General features: G+C 36.8%; 1 protein-coding gene across 1 annotated transcript in view; it reads right to left on the reverse strand.

The window, feature by feature from the left end:
* Positions 1-280: 280 nt before the first annotated feature.
* Positions 281-17,532, reverse strand: part of LOC121864474 (nucleosome-remodeling factor subunit NURF301-like) — a 69,814-nt gene continuing 52,562 nt past the window's right edge. Inside the window, exons 17-23 of the mRNA XM_042363501.1 lie at positions 10,878-11,074; positions 10,149-10,427; positions 9,425-9,527; positions 7,826-8,069; positions 6,349-6,499; positions 4,231-4,443; positions 281-2,770 (exon numbers count right to left, since the gene is read on the reverse strand). Coding sequence (XP_042219435.1) covers positions 2,483-2,770; positions 4,231-4,443; positions 6,349-6,499; positions 7,826-8,069; positions 9,425-9,527; positions 10,149-10,427; positions 10,878-11,074 — 1,475 coding nt within the window. The 3' untranslated portion in view covers positions 281-2,482. The remainder of the gene's footprint in view (positions 2,771-4,230; positions 4,444-6,348; positions 6,500-7,825; positions 8,070-9,424; positions 9,528-10,148; positions 10,428-10,877; positions 11,075-17,532) is intronic.

Consider the following 17,532-nt stretch of genomic DNA (forward strand, 5'->3'; position numbering starts at 1 on the left):
GTATATACTTGTCACACTTGCCAGATGCTTCTGGTGTCATTGTACAGGGGTACCTAGTGACAGCACTAGGATCCCGCTTCCTCTAACAAGGAATAAACAATTGAAATTGAAAAATTTGATTAACCACATCTGCCATTCAGAAATTAATACATTCTCCCGAACTCTCTAAAATGACTTGCACATTAAGAGGACTCATCTAACAAAGAGCATCATGCTAGAAAATGACAAAAGAAAATAATGCAGACAACTGACCTGTTGGTGGGAAGAAACAAAACTAGTGTTTAGAATACTTGACTTTATAAAACAAACGCACTCTTATTACAAATTATCTTTACAAATATGCATATTCATGTTAAGTGTCTTCACAAAGATAAATTTTGTACTTAGCTGAGAGGCTGTGAAGACCATGAACAGCCATATACAACTTGGCAACGTAGTCTAAACATGTACATGTGTTTAGCGTGTCATCTTCAATGTGCACAAACTTATGCCCTTTGAAACCAGTAAGCCACACATCAATATGTGCTGAATAAGTGTTATGAATAAAAGCACTATGGAAATCTGTAAAAATACATACAATTATCACCTTGCAGTACTCAAAAATAGTAGGTTAATAATTACCAGGTGATAACATTGGCATTTACAGATAAAAAGTACATGGTTGACTTGACCCTGAAGTATTAATATTTGAGGGTGGGCACCTCATTAAAACACAACAAATCATATAGTAGGTAACATCAGCTCTGGCAACGTAAACGTCACCCGCTAATGACTAAAGTGTTGGGAGCCCATGAAGACTAATATATACCTGTATCTACAGTCACACCCCCCATACAAGGCCAGCAAGGTTTGTTTCACACATCAATCTTTGACAGGTAATCTCTCTCTTTTGTACATATAAGTGCCTATGTGCTCTCTCTCAAGCATTAGGGTCCAACATACTGTCTTTTACTTCAGGCTGTCACTCCAACAACTCAAGTATATGTTAATTCTATACGGTCTTCTTCATCAAGGACATTACTGTTATTGATTTGTGCGGCGACCAACTCTCCGAAGTCATTATCTACAAAAGGAATGTGACGAGGGTCATATCTGAGATTAATCGACTGACTGAAGGATTTGACGTGATACTCGTGGGGATAACGGGTATATGACAATGGATGACTAAATACATGAGTGTCTACAATACTATATCACTCCATTATGTGTGGAGTTTTATTGATATGATATCAGTAAAAATAATATGCCTCTTGATAATGCAAAGAGTACCTGGTATTTATATTCTAAAGAAATATAATGTACACTCAAGTGTATACAAATTCTATATGTACAATGTAATGTTGAAGAAGTCTATTGCATAATATAAATGTGCATACACCAGGATAATTTCCTGCAAGTGTGCACTTAACAACTCTTAATAGAATTCTACACTTTTCATAGCAAAGATTTACTCTCATAATTCAATAAAATATTATTACCAGTAATAATGAACATATCTCTTTATTTAAAAGGTACAAAAATTACTTGTTGACAGAAATGGGGTTGGGATTACTTGGCCAAGGACATTTTAAACTGTGTTTACGGTAATCACACCGGACCCAACACTATGCTGCCAATCACAGTTGTTTCCTTGTCATGTAGGTTTGACTCATACCAATTACTGCATTAAAATGCTTAAAACTTTTTCTTAACCCTTAACATTTTCTTAATAATAGTGGACTGATAATAGAGACTGCACAACACAGTACTGTAATGTGAACAGTACCACAACACCTTTTTCTAAATTAAAAATATCCTGCAGCTAGCATTTAACTTTTCCACCATATCTTTTCTGAGGGTCAAGGATTTTCTCAACTCTTTCTCTCCCATAAAAAGACTTCACCCAGTATATAATGTGTTATACCACAAATTGGTATATGGTAAAGATGGGACTAACTAAGGAGAACTGAGTTTCCAGACCTAGTCTAACAGGGCCCCTTTGTATTTCTACTAAAAACTATAATATTAACAACAGTCAATAAATCAATTGTCCACACTGTAACATCTCATTTCAACAAAATATAATAAATAATGGGAAGAACTATCTAAAATTTTCTTTATGGTCATTTCTGCAACGGGATATACCGTATCAGCATTATTTATGTAAAGCTTCAAATCCTCTGTACCAAGAACAAATACAGCATGATAATTTTACAAGACAATTTAAGTATTTGTCAGCTTGGACTTGTACCATACAGTACTAACACCACATGGAGATGACTTCCCCTGATATCTTGCTCAGGACAATCACTAAAGCTGTTAATCTGTTTCTTCTTCTGTTCTCAACACATGAGAGGTCCTGTACTCACAACCGATCATCATGACATGTTTATAACTTTGCTCATTATAACATTATATCTATAATTCTGTTCACATAATTAAAAAAGTTAGAAGTTTACATTAAGCTTCAAGGCTTTTTGTGAAGAATTACATTAGGAAAACATTATGATTTTTGACCTAACCGAAGCTTTAGGCTGCGCAGTTTCTGGCAAAAGAAAGATTCTAATGTTGCTGCACAAGAGCAAAAAGAGGAGTTTGGTGGATTATAGAGGCGGCAGTTATCAAACACCAGCATCACGTCACCAATGAACTGAGCTAGTCGTTGATATGCTTTTTCTTCCACTCTGCTTTCCACAGTTTTTAGGTCCATCGGTTCTTTAACCACTTTGTAATAATCGGGAACTTCTGAAGGATCCACCGGCTCCAGGAATGGCCACGCATTCTTGTGTTGCTGTAAATAAAAAAAATAAAAAAAATTATTAGCATGTAAGGGGTGCCATAGCTGAGCTGATAACTCTGTAAGCGATCCAAGTTTGATATTGTGCTCAGACTGGATTTGTAATGAATCACTTGCTATGGTGAAAACCGAGCCAATTACTCACCATATTAAGGCTATTACACTAATCAATACAGTTTTCATCCAGTAGCTGTTATGTAACAAAACTGTAGTTCCTGTACAAGATGTACAGAACGTTAGCTTGAACTTAACAATAGGTGTGTGTGTGTGCACAGTTTATGTACAAACAATTCATACAGTTTCCTTATTTGTACAATAATATCCCATTACACAAAAAGAGAGCCAGACTGAGCCCTTTTCACAATAGCCAGAGGGACAGAAAAGATCAGCCATAATATCGGTTTGGTCGCGGTAAAGCTCGGAACAGGAGGAAACTCACAGGTGAGGTGGCATGACGTGGAGGAGGGTGGAAGATGTTGGCAGTGCAGGAGAAGGGAGGTAGTGTGTGGGCAATGTTTCTATCTAGTATATTAGGAGTCAGAACATCTTCATATAACCATCAGTCCACACAAAGGATGCAGGCATTGCTGTTCTTCCTCCTCCCTGTCACTTGATAGACTAAGGAAACTTCCATCACTATCTATTATCCTCATATAGCGTGTTGACAGAGGTGACAGCTCTGGATAAATTTCCATGGCCGTGGGAACAAATTTGGAAGGGGCAAGAGGCTTTTTTTCCCCCTTGAGTGGGGCGTGTGTGGTCACCAGAGAAGGAACAGCTAACTGCATAGGTGTCTTCTTCTTCCCACGCACACCCATGTCCTGTTTGCCTCTAACACTTTGCACTTGTGTTTCACTTTCTTCATTACTGCTACTAGATATCAGCTCAAGTTCATGTTTTTCAGGCATTTATTTTTGTACAAACTTTCCTCTATTAGTAACACTGGAGGTGACGGGTTACTCCTCCCCACTCGTATCCAGCCTCCACACACAGATATCAACCCATATGACATCACGTAATCCACAGATACATAAAACTAAATGCCGCTGTTGGTGAAATGGTACTGAGCGAAACCTGTGGATACAAGGAATCCACGGATGGGAATCCCGCTGTTGCCAAAGGTCTACTGCACAGTATCTATATACTACCGAGCTTCTGTAGTCACTCCATTCCTCATGTACAGTATATGAACAAGTTATTTTGTACAGTGTACACACGGTAAAAAAAGTAGAGTACAGGTATCTATACACAGTGTGTGGAACAATATGACCCGACGGACGAAGGATTTTGACAACACTATCAAGACAACACGTGTCATATTGATCATTTCAAAATTCCTCAGACACATTTGGACATAAACTTTGTTTTACTGAGTGTACATGTGTTGAGACAGTGAATCTTCCTCTACACTTACAGGCACACACAAGTAAGAAACACTACACTACTGTACTTACTATAAGGCTTTTTGTGACTTTTTTCAATTCTGAATAATCCTTGGCAGAGAGATTCTTCTGGCAGGGGTAATTCCATACATTATTTGAATCACATTTTGGACAGATGTAATCATCTATATCATCTGCTTCTGTCTGCATTATGCCCACACACTTGCCATGGTACCAGTCTTCACACTGCTCACAGCAGATATAGAACTGAGTTTCATCATAAGGCTGAAAAACAAAAGAATGGAATACATGTACACAACAACCCACTACAGTACTGGTGCTAAATTAGGGTTACAAATGACACCAAAGACAACAGCAGGTTTTATTTAACTGGTGTCTGTTATAAAATGAATATGCTGTCATGAACAGAAGACGATTATACAGTTAAACCTCAATAAATTGAACTTCAATATATCAGAATTCACTTTTTTGTTACTCTGAGATGCTCTGGTCACCAGAAAAATTTTATATTTATATTTTTTTAAGAAATGGGGAGATGAAATAAAAAAAATCTTATGAAATGAACAACACTTACTGAATACTGTACAGTGGTATAATAAGATTTGCTATAGGCCAACTGAGAACTAAAACGTTTGAGTATGTAAGCTGGCTGAAGCTGATCAGGTGTTGCCACATTCATCAGGTTTATTTATTTATTGATTCAGTATTATATTCTCATATGATTGTCCTCTTATGGTTCATCAAGATCAATATAACATCTTCAGCAATAGAGAAAAAATACAATAATATATGTTATTTGTAATATGAGTTAAAATAAAAGGATAAGGTGTATCAGAAGGTTATTTACTCAGAATATATTCTTGTGAGAACTTTCAGCAGACGAGCTTACAAAAGGGGTCACTATAATGCACTGTATAGTATTTGATATGAAGATACCTTCTTAAAAACATTATTTACTACCTTCCAGTATTATAGGATGACTTAGTTTGGCTACGTGTACTTAGACAACTGATTAAAGAATAAACCAAGGTATATGCAGATGCCTTATACTTTCCACTACAATATTACTTATTAGGTGATGATAAATACACGAATGTACTGTACTATTTTACTAAGAGTTGAAGACAGACATTGTGGTAATCCAATCAGCTGTTTGCTCTTTGTAAACAATGACTCATGGTGTTCAGTGTGGGATTCGTTTTTAAGGAAAGTTGATTCTTTTAGGATAATATTTTATCAACCTGGCACCAAATAATCCTAAATTATATGAGAATTGTGGTGAAAATGCATAAAGCAGTGTTAAAGGAATCTTGTGGCAGAGAGGGGGAGGGAGCCACCCCTCTGCTCCCAGATAAACACTTGTCTTCCACGTACAATATACAGTAATCCCACATTTATTTGTTTTTATTTTTATCTTTATAGTACTGTACAGTATACATTTTCTCTTTATTTACAAGACAAATTCTGTGGTTGCTCGCATGTAACACCTTACAGTAAATAACAATCACCTCGGTGACAACCAGACTTGTATGTCTAATTTTCAACCCAGAGAGTGCTGTTTCATGTTTTTTATTGTTGATGTAACAGTGCTTTAATAACCTTGTTATACACTTAAAGACCTTAGTTGTTGAAGTAGTGTAGTAATAACCTATGTGATTTTCTTAAACAGTTCAGATGAGCAGTGTTATCTGCACCCCCCCCCCATATTTTGTTTTTCGTACTTTTGCTTTCTTTGGGCAGGGAGGGGGGGGGAGCTGCTGCCCCAATTAGTTTGATTTATCGGGGTTCTGCTGTAACAGCAACAATTCGTAGTTGTGATTATATAATAAACTCAAAGCCATTATATACACAAAGCTATATGGGGCACAACAATTATTTGATTATCCTATAGACTTCAGCAGAAACATTGATCACCATAAAACAATTCCCACTGTTTTATAACAAACAGATAAAGTTTAAATGTAAAGTAAATTATTTGAGGCATTAATTATGATATAACCAGAAATGAACTGTGTTAAAGGACACACTTGAATAGTGAGAACAAAAGCCTTTCTACACTAATGTCCTAATAATCACATTCAATAGTTAAAATCAAGTTCTTTAACATGAACCCAGAGACATTGTTAATCTTGGTGATGAGTGAATCTCCAAAAATCTTACAACACGTACCTGTCGACAAAAGCAGAATAAATCTTTGTTTAGCTTAGCGTTTGCACAGTCATCACACACAAACTCCGTCAAACTGCGACTCATGGCCTCAGTTATGCCCACACAGTCTCCATGGAACCAATTTCCACATAGATCACATCCAACATAAAATCTGTTGAAAGAAATTTAAAGGTCATAACATTATGGAACAATACAAATCTCTCAAAGACAATTTTACTCTAGAAAACAAAGAAACTTCAGTAAAATAGCTGGCAAACTGTGTGTGTAGCACCTGATATTGTGCACTATAGTCAACATTACAGAAAACCCTCGATAACTCGGCATGGATATGGCCTCAGAATGTATAACTCTGGAAATGCCGAGATATATAAAACTATTTGAGAAAATTTTAGCATATCTAGCCACCTGCATCACCTACCATACCTCTGTGTCAGCTATGCCTGTGTCAGCTACCATACTTCTGTCACCTACCATGCCTATGTGTCAGCTACCATATATCTGTGTCAGCTATGCCTGTGTGTCAGCTACCATACTTCTGTCACCTACCATACCTCTGTGTCAGCTACCATATATCTGTGTCAGCTATGCCTGTGTGTCAGCTACCATACTTCTGTCACCTACCATACCTCTGTGTCAGCTACCATATATCTGTGTCAGCTATGCCTGTGTGTCAGCTACCATACTTCTGTCACCTACCATGCCTATGTGTCAGCTATGCCACTGTGTCAGCTACCGTACTTCTGTGTCAGCTACCGTACTTCTGTGTCACCTACCATGCCTAGTGTCAGCTACCATACCTGTGTCAGCTACCATATTTCTGTGTCACCTACCATGCCTAGTGTCAGCTACCATACCTCTGTGTCAGCTACTATGCTTCATTGTTCACCCACAGTGTTGGTAAATGTTAAATTTTTTTACATCAGTAATTACATGTACCTGTACACATATATGGGTCGATAATCCTTTATTGTTGTATTTTTGTAGGAGGGGGGGAGAGAGAGTGTCTCGATTAGTTGTAATTTGGGATAATTCGGCAATGCCAGAGCCCCATACATGCCAAGTTATCAAAGGTTTACTACAGCTGTAAAGTAAAACACATAAATTACTATTGGCTCATAAAAGAAGAAGTAGAGACAAGGAAAACCTGGATCCAAAACTCAAATGTTTCTAAAGAACGTACACCTTTTAATATCACTTTGATATTTACTTTAAAACATATATCACCTCCAGAAGCTATTTTAGCAGTAGCACATTACAATATAACAGTTAACTACTGCTTTAACACAATGTACTTTATGTATGAACATAGTGATATTATAAGAAATAAAAGGGAGATCTTGAGGTACAGTATTATGCAATGATCAACAGAACTGCTTTGTAATTCCAGTCTTCCTTCACATTACTGGATACTTCTTACACCGATTATTGCTCTCCCTGTGAACACACGAACACCAGCAACAAAAAGAACACAACTTACTTAGTATCATCAAACAGTGTTCGACAAATGCACACAATTTTCTTGTTCTTGTTCTTTGTAGATTTTTTCGTTGTCGACGTTTTTGACGACGTTTTGGCCGAGGTGGGAGACTTTGTGGAAACTGGACTTTTATTGGAGACCGTCGTGGTTTCGGGCAGAGTGGAAGATTGAACCACGTGCGGAGATTCGGACTGCAGTTGGATACCCCCGGTTGATGACATCTGGGACACTGATAACTCTGAGGCTGAAGAGGAAAATGTGTGTTAATTGGTTAGGGAAAATTATTAACCACATTTCAACATTCTGCTTACATATACAATATATCTGTGTGTGTGTGTTGATGGAGGAAGCTATGGGGATGGCCCAACACTGTACCTAATCCTCGATTCTGATTCCCTCACAACATAATTATAATGAGGTACCTTACTTGTACGAGAGTAGATACAGTAGAACGTCGATATAACATGAAATACGTTCCAAGAGAGGTCGTCGCTTTAAACCGAAAACCCACTAAATCAAAGTGTTGTTTTAATGGAATAATTTAGTTTGGTACTTGAGAGAAACACAAAATACTAAAGAGACCGAGAGTCAACCCAGATGCACCTGAGCCTGTCTCCTAGAATAAACAAAACATTGATTTTTATAGTACTGTATTATGTTAAAACAAACACCCATAAAGAAACACAGCTAAAATTATGGGACGTGAAATGGTCTGTTTACTGGCTGGGAAGATGGGTGGGGGGAGGAGGTGAGGTGATATGTTTGACAGTTGATGCCAAGGTCTAGTGCTTATTTATTTATCTGTCCTTAAGAATGACTAAGTTTTTCTCTTATAAAATGTCACTGAACTGACATGTTCTAATTAATTTTATCTCTTGTGCAAAATATATGACGTTTATATTCAAATTATTCGCTGTCTTGCAAGGATTCTAGCAATGCAAATTATATTCTCCTAACTTTATTCTGTGATACTATATAAGATAAAAACTTAAAGCCTACTGTATAACCACCAAACCCTGGCTGGGAAGATGGGAGGGAGGGAGGGGAGGTGACAGTGACATGTTTGACAGTTGGTGCCAAAGGTCTAGTGAAGTATTTATTTGTTTATTTATGTCCTTTAGATTGAGTTTATGTTTTTTGTTTATAAAATGTCACAGAAGTGACAGGGGAGAATATAATTTACATTGCTGGAATTCTTATAAGATAGTGATTAATTTGAATATAAACATGCTATAGTTTGCACTAGACAAAAACTTTAGTAATCATTTAGTACATTATTTTGAGTACATGTACAGTACAGTTTTGCCCTAAGGACAGTGTAGCGTGCCCAGAGAAACATTAGGCGGAAAAAATTTAAAATATGATGCCCCAGATTGACTCGCGCAAAATAGGAAACATTAGCTTTAAATTAAACATTGTCTTTAATTGTGGGTGTCGCTTTAAATAAATAATCTTAAATTAAATCACTTTAAATCGACGTTCCACTGTACTACAGTATATTTGTATGGTGGCTCAAGATTTAAATATGCGAACCAATTGTATTCTAATAACATTAATGCATAATGACAACTGACAGATGTTAAGAACTAATATACTAACCAGTCTTCTTCTTGCGAGGTGAGGTAAGAGGTGAAGGTAACGATGCCTCAGGTTTACTCTTCTCCAGCAGCTGTAGTTGGTGCCTTGCCACAGTTATCTCCTTCTGTTGACAATTATTCTACATTATATAATAAAACAATGATCCACTTGGGATTTGGGGTAAATTTGCAGCACCTTAATTCGTGGTAGTGCAGGAATCGGGTCGATAAATTAATTCATAAAGGACTGTGACAAACACTGTTATTCTTGTTAACAGTACAGCACAGTCATACACATGGTAATGAAGAGGTTAACATTCTTTAATGCTTCAACACAACTGTTTAATAGTTCTGTACTGTACTGTATGATATAACCCCAAGTTTACATAATGTCCTTTTTACTGTTCATTATGAATGCCAAGTTTACAAAACATCACCAGCTTTCATAATACTCTTCAAGTACTGTATACAAACACACCGCGAGTTGACGGAGTGAAATAGCTTCTGTATGACACCGATGACTTCATTATCACAACAGACAGTAGTAATAATAATGGACCACATCATTAATGAATTCCCGCCCTCTTTTCTAACCCTTTCTTCTTATTCTACAACTGAACACAAGCTTCACTAAACAAATACCCATATTTACTCTGCCTTATAATCATTGGTTCATTCTTACTCCTGTACTATAATAGATGTGCGGCACTCTTCTTCCACAACAAATACTTTTAATGTAAACTTACGTGTATTTCTACCTGAAGTTCTTTTTCTAGCTGAGCTCTCTTCTTGAGGATGTCTTTCTTTAACAGGTCTTTGTGGCGCGTCATGAGGGACTCCAGCTTATGCTGAAGGGCTTGCTTTTTTCTTGCATCTAGAGCCTCAGTCTTGGCTGATGTTTTCTTTGGTTTGGTGGAGTCTAGCGGACGTTGCTCTGAGCGCTGCTTCTTGGGGCGAGGCTTGGGTGCTGCCACTGTGACTAGTGCCGGTCCTTTGTCTTCAACTGGGTCCCAGTCTATGTCATCCTGAGAGAAAAATGATGCAAAACTTCTAATAGAAAATCAACCAAGATTTTCATAAGAATATTAATGCAAGATTTTCTTATAGTAAAAGCAGCAGCACCAAGAAAACAAGAGAAACAACTACAGTAGTTTGCCTACAAAACAGTACAGCATGTCTTAAACCAAACCCCAACATCCCAAACTTTGATAAATATATTACTGCACATTTTTGTGATGGAAAGTAGCATTTTGTAAGAGGGTCACTATGGCATTAAGGTGGGACCCCGGTATAATGGCCATAATCTTTAGAAGCATCATCTCTCCAACTCATTAAAGGGGGTCCACATACAGTTAAGATTATTATACAGAAAAATCCAAAGAGAAACTGTACCATATTAAGAATGTCACTGTTAGTTGATAACCACGAAAATATTCTTGATAACTAGGAGCACGGCCATGAAGGAAGATACTGACCTGTTCACGAATCCTCTTTATAGGAGAAGTTCTGGATGGTACAGTGTTGACAGTGGCAGAGGCTGTGCTTGTTACTGTACTCAGAGGAACTTGGTCTTCTTCCTTCTTGGTCTGTTCAGTAGTATACTTCTGCAGCTGCATCAACTTTTCTTCTATGTCAGGTGCCAAATCTTCACGGCTCAAAGCTGATTTTATGGCTGTGGCAAAAAATATAAAAACTACTTTAAATATATGTAAATATTAGTTTTATAGAAAGTGAGAGAGAATGGGAAGTAACTCACGTAAAGTGTGTGTACACATACTGTATATAATAGTACAGCATTACATAAACTTGTAGACACCTGTAAGTCCAGGACATTGTAAGACTCACTTACAATTTTTTTCAATAATTATGTAAAAAAAAAAAAAAAGAGTAGACTAGTGACAGTCCCCAGCACAGTGTACACAAACAAACATTATATAGTTGTCTTCAACAAATGTCCAATACAAATACTGTATGATAAAGTGTATATTAACACTTCTTACCACACAGTATAGTATAGTACAGTATAGTACAATATAGTACAGTACAGTATAGTATAGGACAATACAGTATAGTATAGTATAGTACAATACAATACAGTACAGTATAGTACAATACAGTACAGTATAGTACAATACAGTACAGTACAGTATAGTATAGGACAATACAGTACAGTATAGGGCAATACAGTATAGTATAGTATAGGACAATACAGTACAGTATAGTATAGTACAATACAGTACATTACAGTATAGTATAGGACAATACAGTATAGTATAGTATAGGACAATACAGTACAGTATAGTATAGGACAATACAGTACAGTACAGGAATGGTGGTGTCATATACATACAGTACAGTATAGAATGGTATATTCATATACATACAGTACAGTATAGGAATGGTGGTGTCATATACATACAGTACAGTATAGGAATGTATAGTCATATACAGTACAGTACAGGAATGGTATTGTCATATACATACAGTACAATTTTGGGAATGGTGGTGTCATATATACAATACAGTACAGTATAGGAATGGGTGGTGTCATATACATACAGTACAGTATAGGAATGGTGGTGTCATATACATACAGTACAGTACAGGAATGGTGGTGTCATATACATACAGTACAGTATAGGAATATGGTGTATACATATAGTACAGTATAGGAATGGTGAGGTGTCAATACATACAGTACAATTATATAGGAATGGTGGTGTCATATACATACAGTACAGTATAGGAATGGTGGTGTCATATAATACAGTACAGTACAGTATAGGTGTCATATACAACAGTACAGTATGAATAATTGGTGTCATATACATACAGTACAGTACAGTATAGGAATAATTGGTATAGTCATATACATACAGTACAGTATAGGAATGGTGGTACAGTCCTTATACATACATACAGTACAGTATAGGAATGGTGGTGTCATATACATACAGTACAGTGTAGGAATGGTGGTGTCATATACAGTATAGCATAGAATGGGTGATTGTCATATACAGTACAGTATAGGAATGGTGGTGTCATATATATACATACAGTACACAGTATAGGAATGGTGGTGTCATATACATACAGTACAGTATAGGAATGGTGGTGTCATATACATACAGTACAGTATAGGAATGGTGGTGTCATATACAGTACAGTATAGGAATGGTGGTGTCATATGCATACAGTACAGTACACACAGCACAGCATAGCACACAGCACAGCACAGCACAGCATATGATCAACATTACATAGCATAAGAGCAGCCAACACATACAGCATAGCATAGATCAATCACAGCACAGTATAGTACACAGTACAGTACAGTATAGTATAGGACACACAGTACAGTATAGTACACACAGTACACACAGTACAGCATAGTATAGTGACTAACACACAGGCACAGTATATAGACACTATACAGCATAGTAATACAGCACAGCACAGCATAGCATAGACACAGCACAGCATAGTATAGCACACACAGCACATACAGCATAGTATAGGGATACAGCACAGCATAGCAGGACAACACAGCACAGTATAGGGCAACACAGCACAGCATAGCATAGACACAGCACAGCATAGCATAGGACACACAGCACAGCATAGCACACACAGCACAGCACAGCATAGCAGGACAACACAGCACAGCACAGCACAACACAGCACAGCACAGCATAGCAGACACAGCATAGCATAGCATAGCACAACACAGCACAGCAACAGCATAGCAGGACAACACAGCACAGTATAGTACACACACAGTACAGTACAGTATAGTAGGGACACAGTATAGTATAGTATAGACAATAGCATACAGCACACATATATAGTATAGATTAACACAGTATAGCATAGTATAGAGCCAATACAGCATAGTATACAGCACAGCATATACACAATACAGCACAGTATAGCACACAGCACAGCATAGCACACACACAGCACAGTATAGTATAGCACACACAGTACAGACGCAGACACATAATACAGGCAAGAAAGTATAGCAATAAATACAGCACAGTATAGTACAACACAGCACAGCATAGCATAGGACTAACACAGTACAGAGGGCACACAGCATAGATATATACACAGCATAGCACAATACAGCACAGTACAGCATAGCAGGACACCACAGCACAGTATAGTATATATTAACACAGCACATAGTAGCACACGTCAACACAGCACCAGTATAGGCATTAACACAGTAAGCAGTATCGCATATTAACACATAGTACATAGTACACACATAAAGATAAAGTACAATACAGCACAGTATAGCAGGATTAACACAGCTAGTATAGTAAATACAGTATATATAGCATAATACAGTACAGCATAGTACAATACAGCACAGCACAGTATAGTATAGGACACACAGCACAGCATAGTATAGCACACACAGCACATACAGTATATAGACACACAGCATAAAGAGTAGGGCAACACAGCATAGTGAGAGACAATACAGCATAGCATAGGCACACAAGCACAGCATATGAGCAGAACACACAGCACAGTATAGCACAACACAGCATTGCGCACAGCATAGCATAGGACAACATAACACAGCACAGCATAGTATAGGTGATTAACACAGTGCCAGCATAGGCAACACAGCATTGAAAGAGAAGAGAGGAATAACAATAGCATTATATAGGGCAATACAGTGCCAGTATATATAGGACACACAGTACAGTATATAGTACACACACAGTACAGTATAGTACACACAGTACAGTATATAGACAGTACAGTATAAGTACACACAGGCACAGTACAGCATAGTATAGACAACAGCACAGTATAGCACACAGTACAGTATAGTATAGACACACAATACAGTACAGTATAGTATAGGGACACACAGTACAGTATAGGCACACAGTACAGTATATAGCATAGCATAACACAGCATAAAGAGTAGTACAATACAGTACAGTGCTAGTATAGTGATTACACACAGTACAGTATAGTATATATAATACAGAGTAACACAGTACAGCACACACAGTACAGTATAGCATATCACAGTACAGCACAAGAGAAGTACACAGCACAGGCATAGTATAGGATCACCAGTACAGTATAGCACAATACAGTACAGTACAGCAAGTATAGATTAATGGCTGGTACAGTGAGCAGCACAATACAGCACAGTACAGTATAGTATAGGACAACATAACACAGTACAGTATAGTATATAGGACAACATAGCATAGTATAGGGCAATACAGTACAGTATAGTATAGACAATATAGTACAGTATACAGTATAGCACACACAGTACAGTATAGTATAGACAATACAGCAGTATAGTGCCAATACAGCACAGCACAGTATAGTATAGGACAACATAAATTGGCTTATATATAGGACACACAGCACAGCATAGCATAGGACACACAGCACAGCATATAGCACAACACAGCACAGCACAGTATATAGTACAGGACACACAGTATAGTGTATAGCAGGACAACACAGCACAGCATAGTACACACAGCACAGCACAGCATAGCATAGGACAACACAGCAACAGCATAGGGCAACACAGCACAGGTGTATAAAGATAGACAACACAATTACAGCACAGTATATAGATAGGACACACACAGTATAGTATATAGACAATATAGCACAGTATAGTACTAACACAGTACAGCACAGCATAGTATAGACAACACAGTATAGCATAGCACACAGTATAGACACAGTACAGCATAGCACACACAGTACAGCACAGTATAGCAGGACAATACAGGCAGTATAGTAGCACACAGCACAGTACAGCATAGTATAGGACAATACAGCACAGCATAGCACACAGTACAGTACAGTATAGGACACACAGGCATAGTATAGTATAGACAATACAGCACAATACAGTACACACAGTATAGCATAGGACAATACAGTATATATAGTATAGATTAACACAGTACAGCACTGCATGGGTCACACATAGCACACAGCATATAGCACACAGCACAGCATAATACAATTAACACAGCACAGCACAGCATAGTAGAGGACAATATATAGTATAGTATATAGGACAATACAGTACACACAGTACATTACAGTATAGTAGGACAATACAGTATAGTATAGAGTAATAACACAGCAATAGTATCGTACACACATAGCACAGTATAGTACACAGTACAGCATATAACACACATAGCATAGTATAGTATAAAGTAATAATGGCACAGTATCGTACACACAGTACAGTATAGTACACACAGTACAGTATAGTATAGTACAATACAGTACAGTATCGTACAATACAATACAGTACAGTATAGTACAATACAGTACAGTATAGTACAATACAATACAGTATACAATACAATACAGTAGTCAACAGTGTTAGCACACAATACAATACAGTACAGCATAGCACACATATACAGTATAGTACAATAAATACAATACAGCATAGCACACACAATATGTACAGCACAGCAAACACAATACAGTCCAGATATAGCACAAACACAATATGGTACAGTATAGTTGCAATACAATACAGTACAGTATAGTACAATACAACAGATAGCATAACAATACAATACAGTGTAGCACAATACAATATATGGTACAGTATAATTACAATACAATACAGCACAGTATAGGGCACAAATACAATATTAAGTAGCAATACAATACAGTTCAGTACAGTATACAATTTTCATTACAGTATAGTACAATACAATACAGTAGTATAATTACAGCACAGTGTAGGTAGCACATATCACAGCACAGCATAGTATAACACACACAGCATAGTATAGTATATAGTACAGTACAGTATATAATACAACACAATACAGTACAGTCTAGTACAATACAATACGATACGTGTATTTTGCAACAATTATTACAGATACAATACAGTATAATTACTGATACAGTACCAGTCCTAGTATGATACAATACAGTACAGTCTAGTACAATATGATACAGTACAATACAATACAGTACGGTATAGTATAATACAATACAATGCAAGTATAGTATAATACAATACAATACAGTATAGTACAGTACAGTATAATTGCAACACTTCTGATGCAGTATATTACAATGTCTGATACAGTATAATTACAAGAACAAGTATAATTACAGTACAATACAGTATAGTATAGTATAATAATAGCTTAGTACAGTACAATACACTACAGTATAGTACAATACAATACAGTACAAAATAGTGCAGTATAGTACAGAACAGTGGTACAGTGGGGTATGCTATAACGAATCTAATTGGTTCTAGAACCTTGTTCGTTATAGCATTCGTTCGTTATAGGATTAATCCGTTCCAGGCCCCCCAAATACAACCACTTAACACTGAAAAATATAATATAAAATTGTAAAAATTGTAAAAAAGTGCATAAATATGCATCTAAACCCCTGAAATAAAGAATATCATTAATATTTGTGAATAATAAACATGCAATAAGAAAAAAAAAAAAAAAAAATTAAATTATGTTCGTTGTAGGAGTTTCGTTCGTTATAGCATTCTCAATTTTATAGGTAAAACCGTTCGTTGTAGGAATATTCGTAGTATGATCCGTTCGTTATAGCATACCCCACTGTACAGTATAGTACAGTACAGTACTTGTTAATGTATTGTCTAGAATATCTGTTGAAGTAAATTTTTGTTTTATTTTGTAATAATCGAAGCCTTTTAATGTTTAAAGCAGCCACCATCAACTGATGTTAGCTGTAGGGACAATAGCTAATATTAAGATTAAAAATTTTTCTTTTAATTTTGATACTGCGTTCACCCAGCCAGCAGTTATGACTGGACGGTGTGAGCACCGTCTTCAAAGGGTTAATCATAAACTTTTTCTAAAACTATCAGTGTCACAAGTAAATTCTTCCCTTTTCCAACACTTTTTACTCACATTCTTTGAAGCAAAAACTTAATCTAAAAATCTTCTTCCAATTTGAACCCAGCCTGTTCTTCCCCAAACACACCCTCTCTTCATCAATAACTTCCCTTCTTTTTCTCATCATATACAGTATACAGTATATTCTGCACTGTCAACATGTCTTGGTACATATTTATTCATCCTTGCCACTCCAGGCTTCCAAATA

This window comes from Homarus americanus, unplaced genomic scaffold (genome assembly GCF_018991925.1).
Source record: "Homarus americanus isolate GMGI-L3 unplaced genomic scaffold, GMGI_Hamer_2.0 scaffold25860, whole genome shotgun sequence".
In the NCBI taxonomy this organism is placed as follows: domain Eukaryota; kingdom Metazoa; phylum Arthropoda; class Malacostraca; order Decapoda; family Nephropidae; genus Homarus; species Homarus americanus.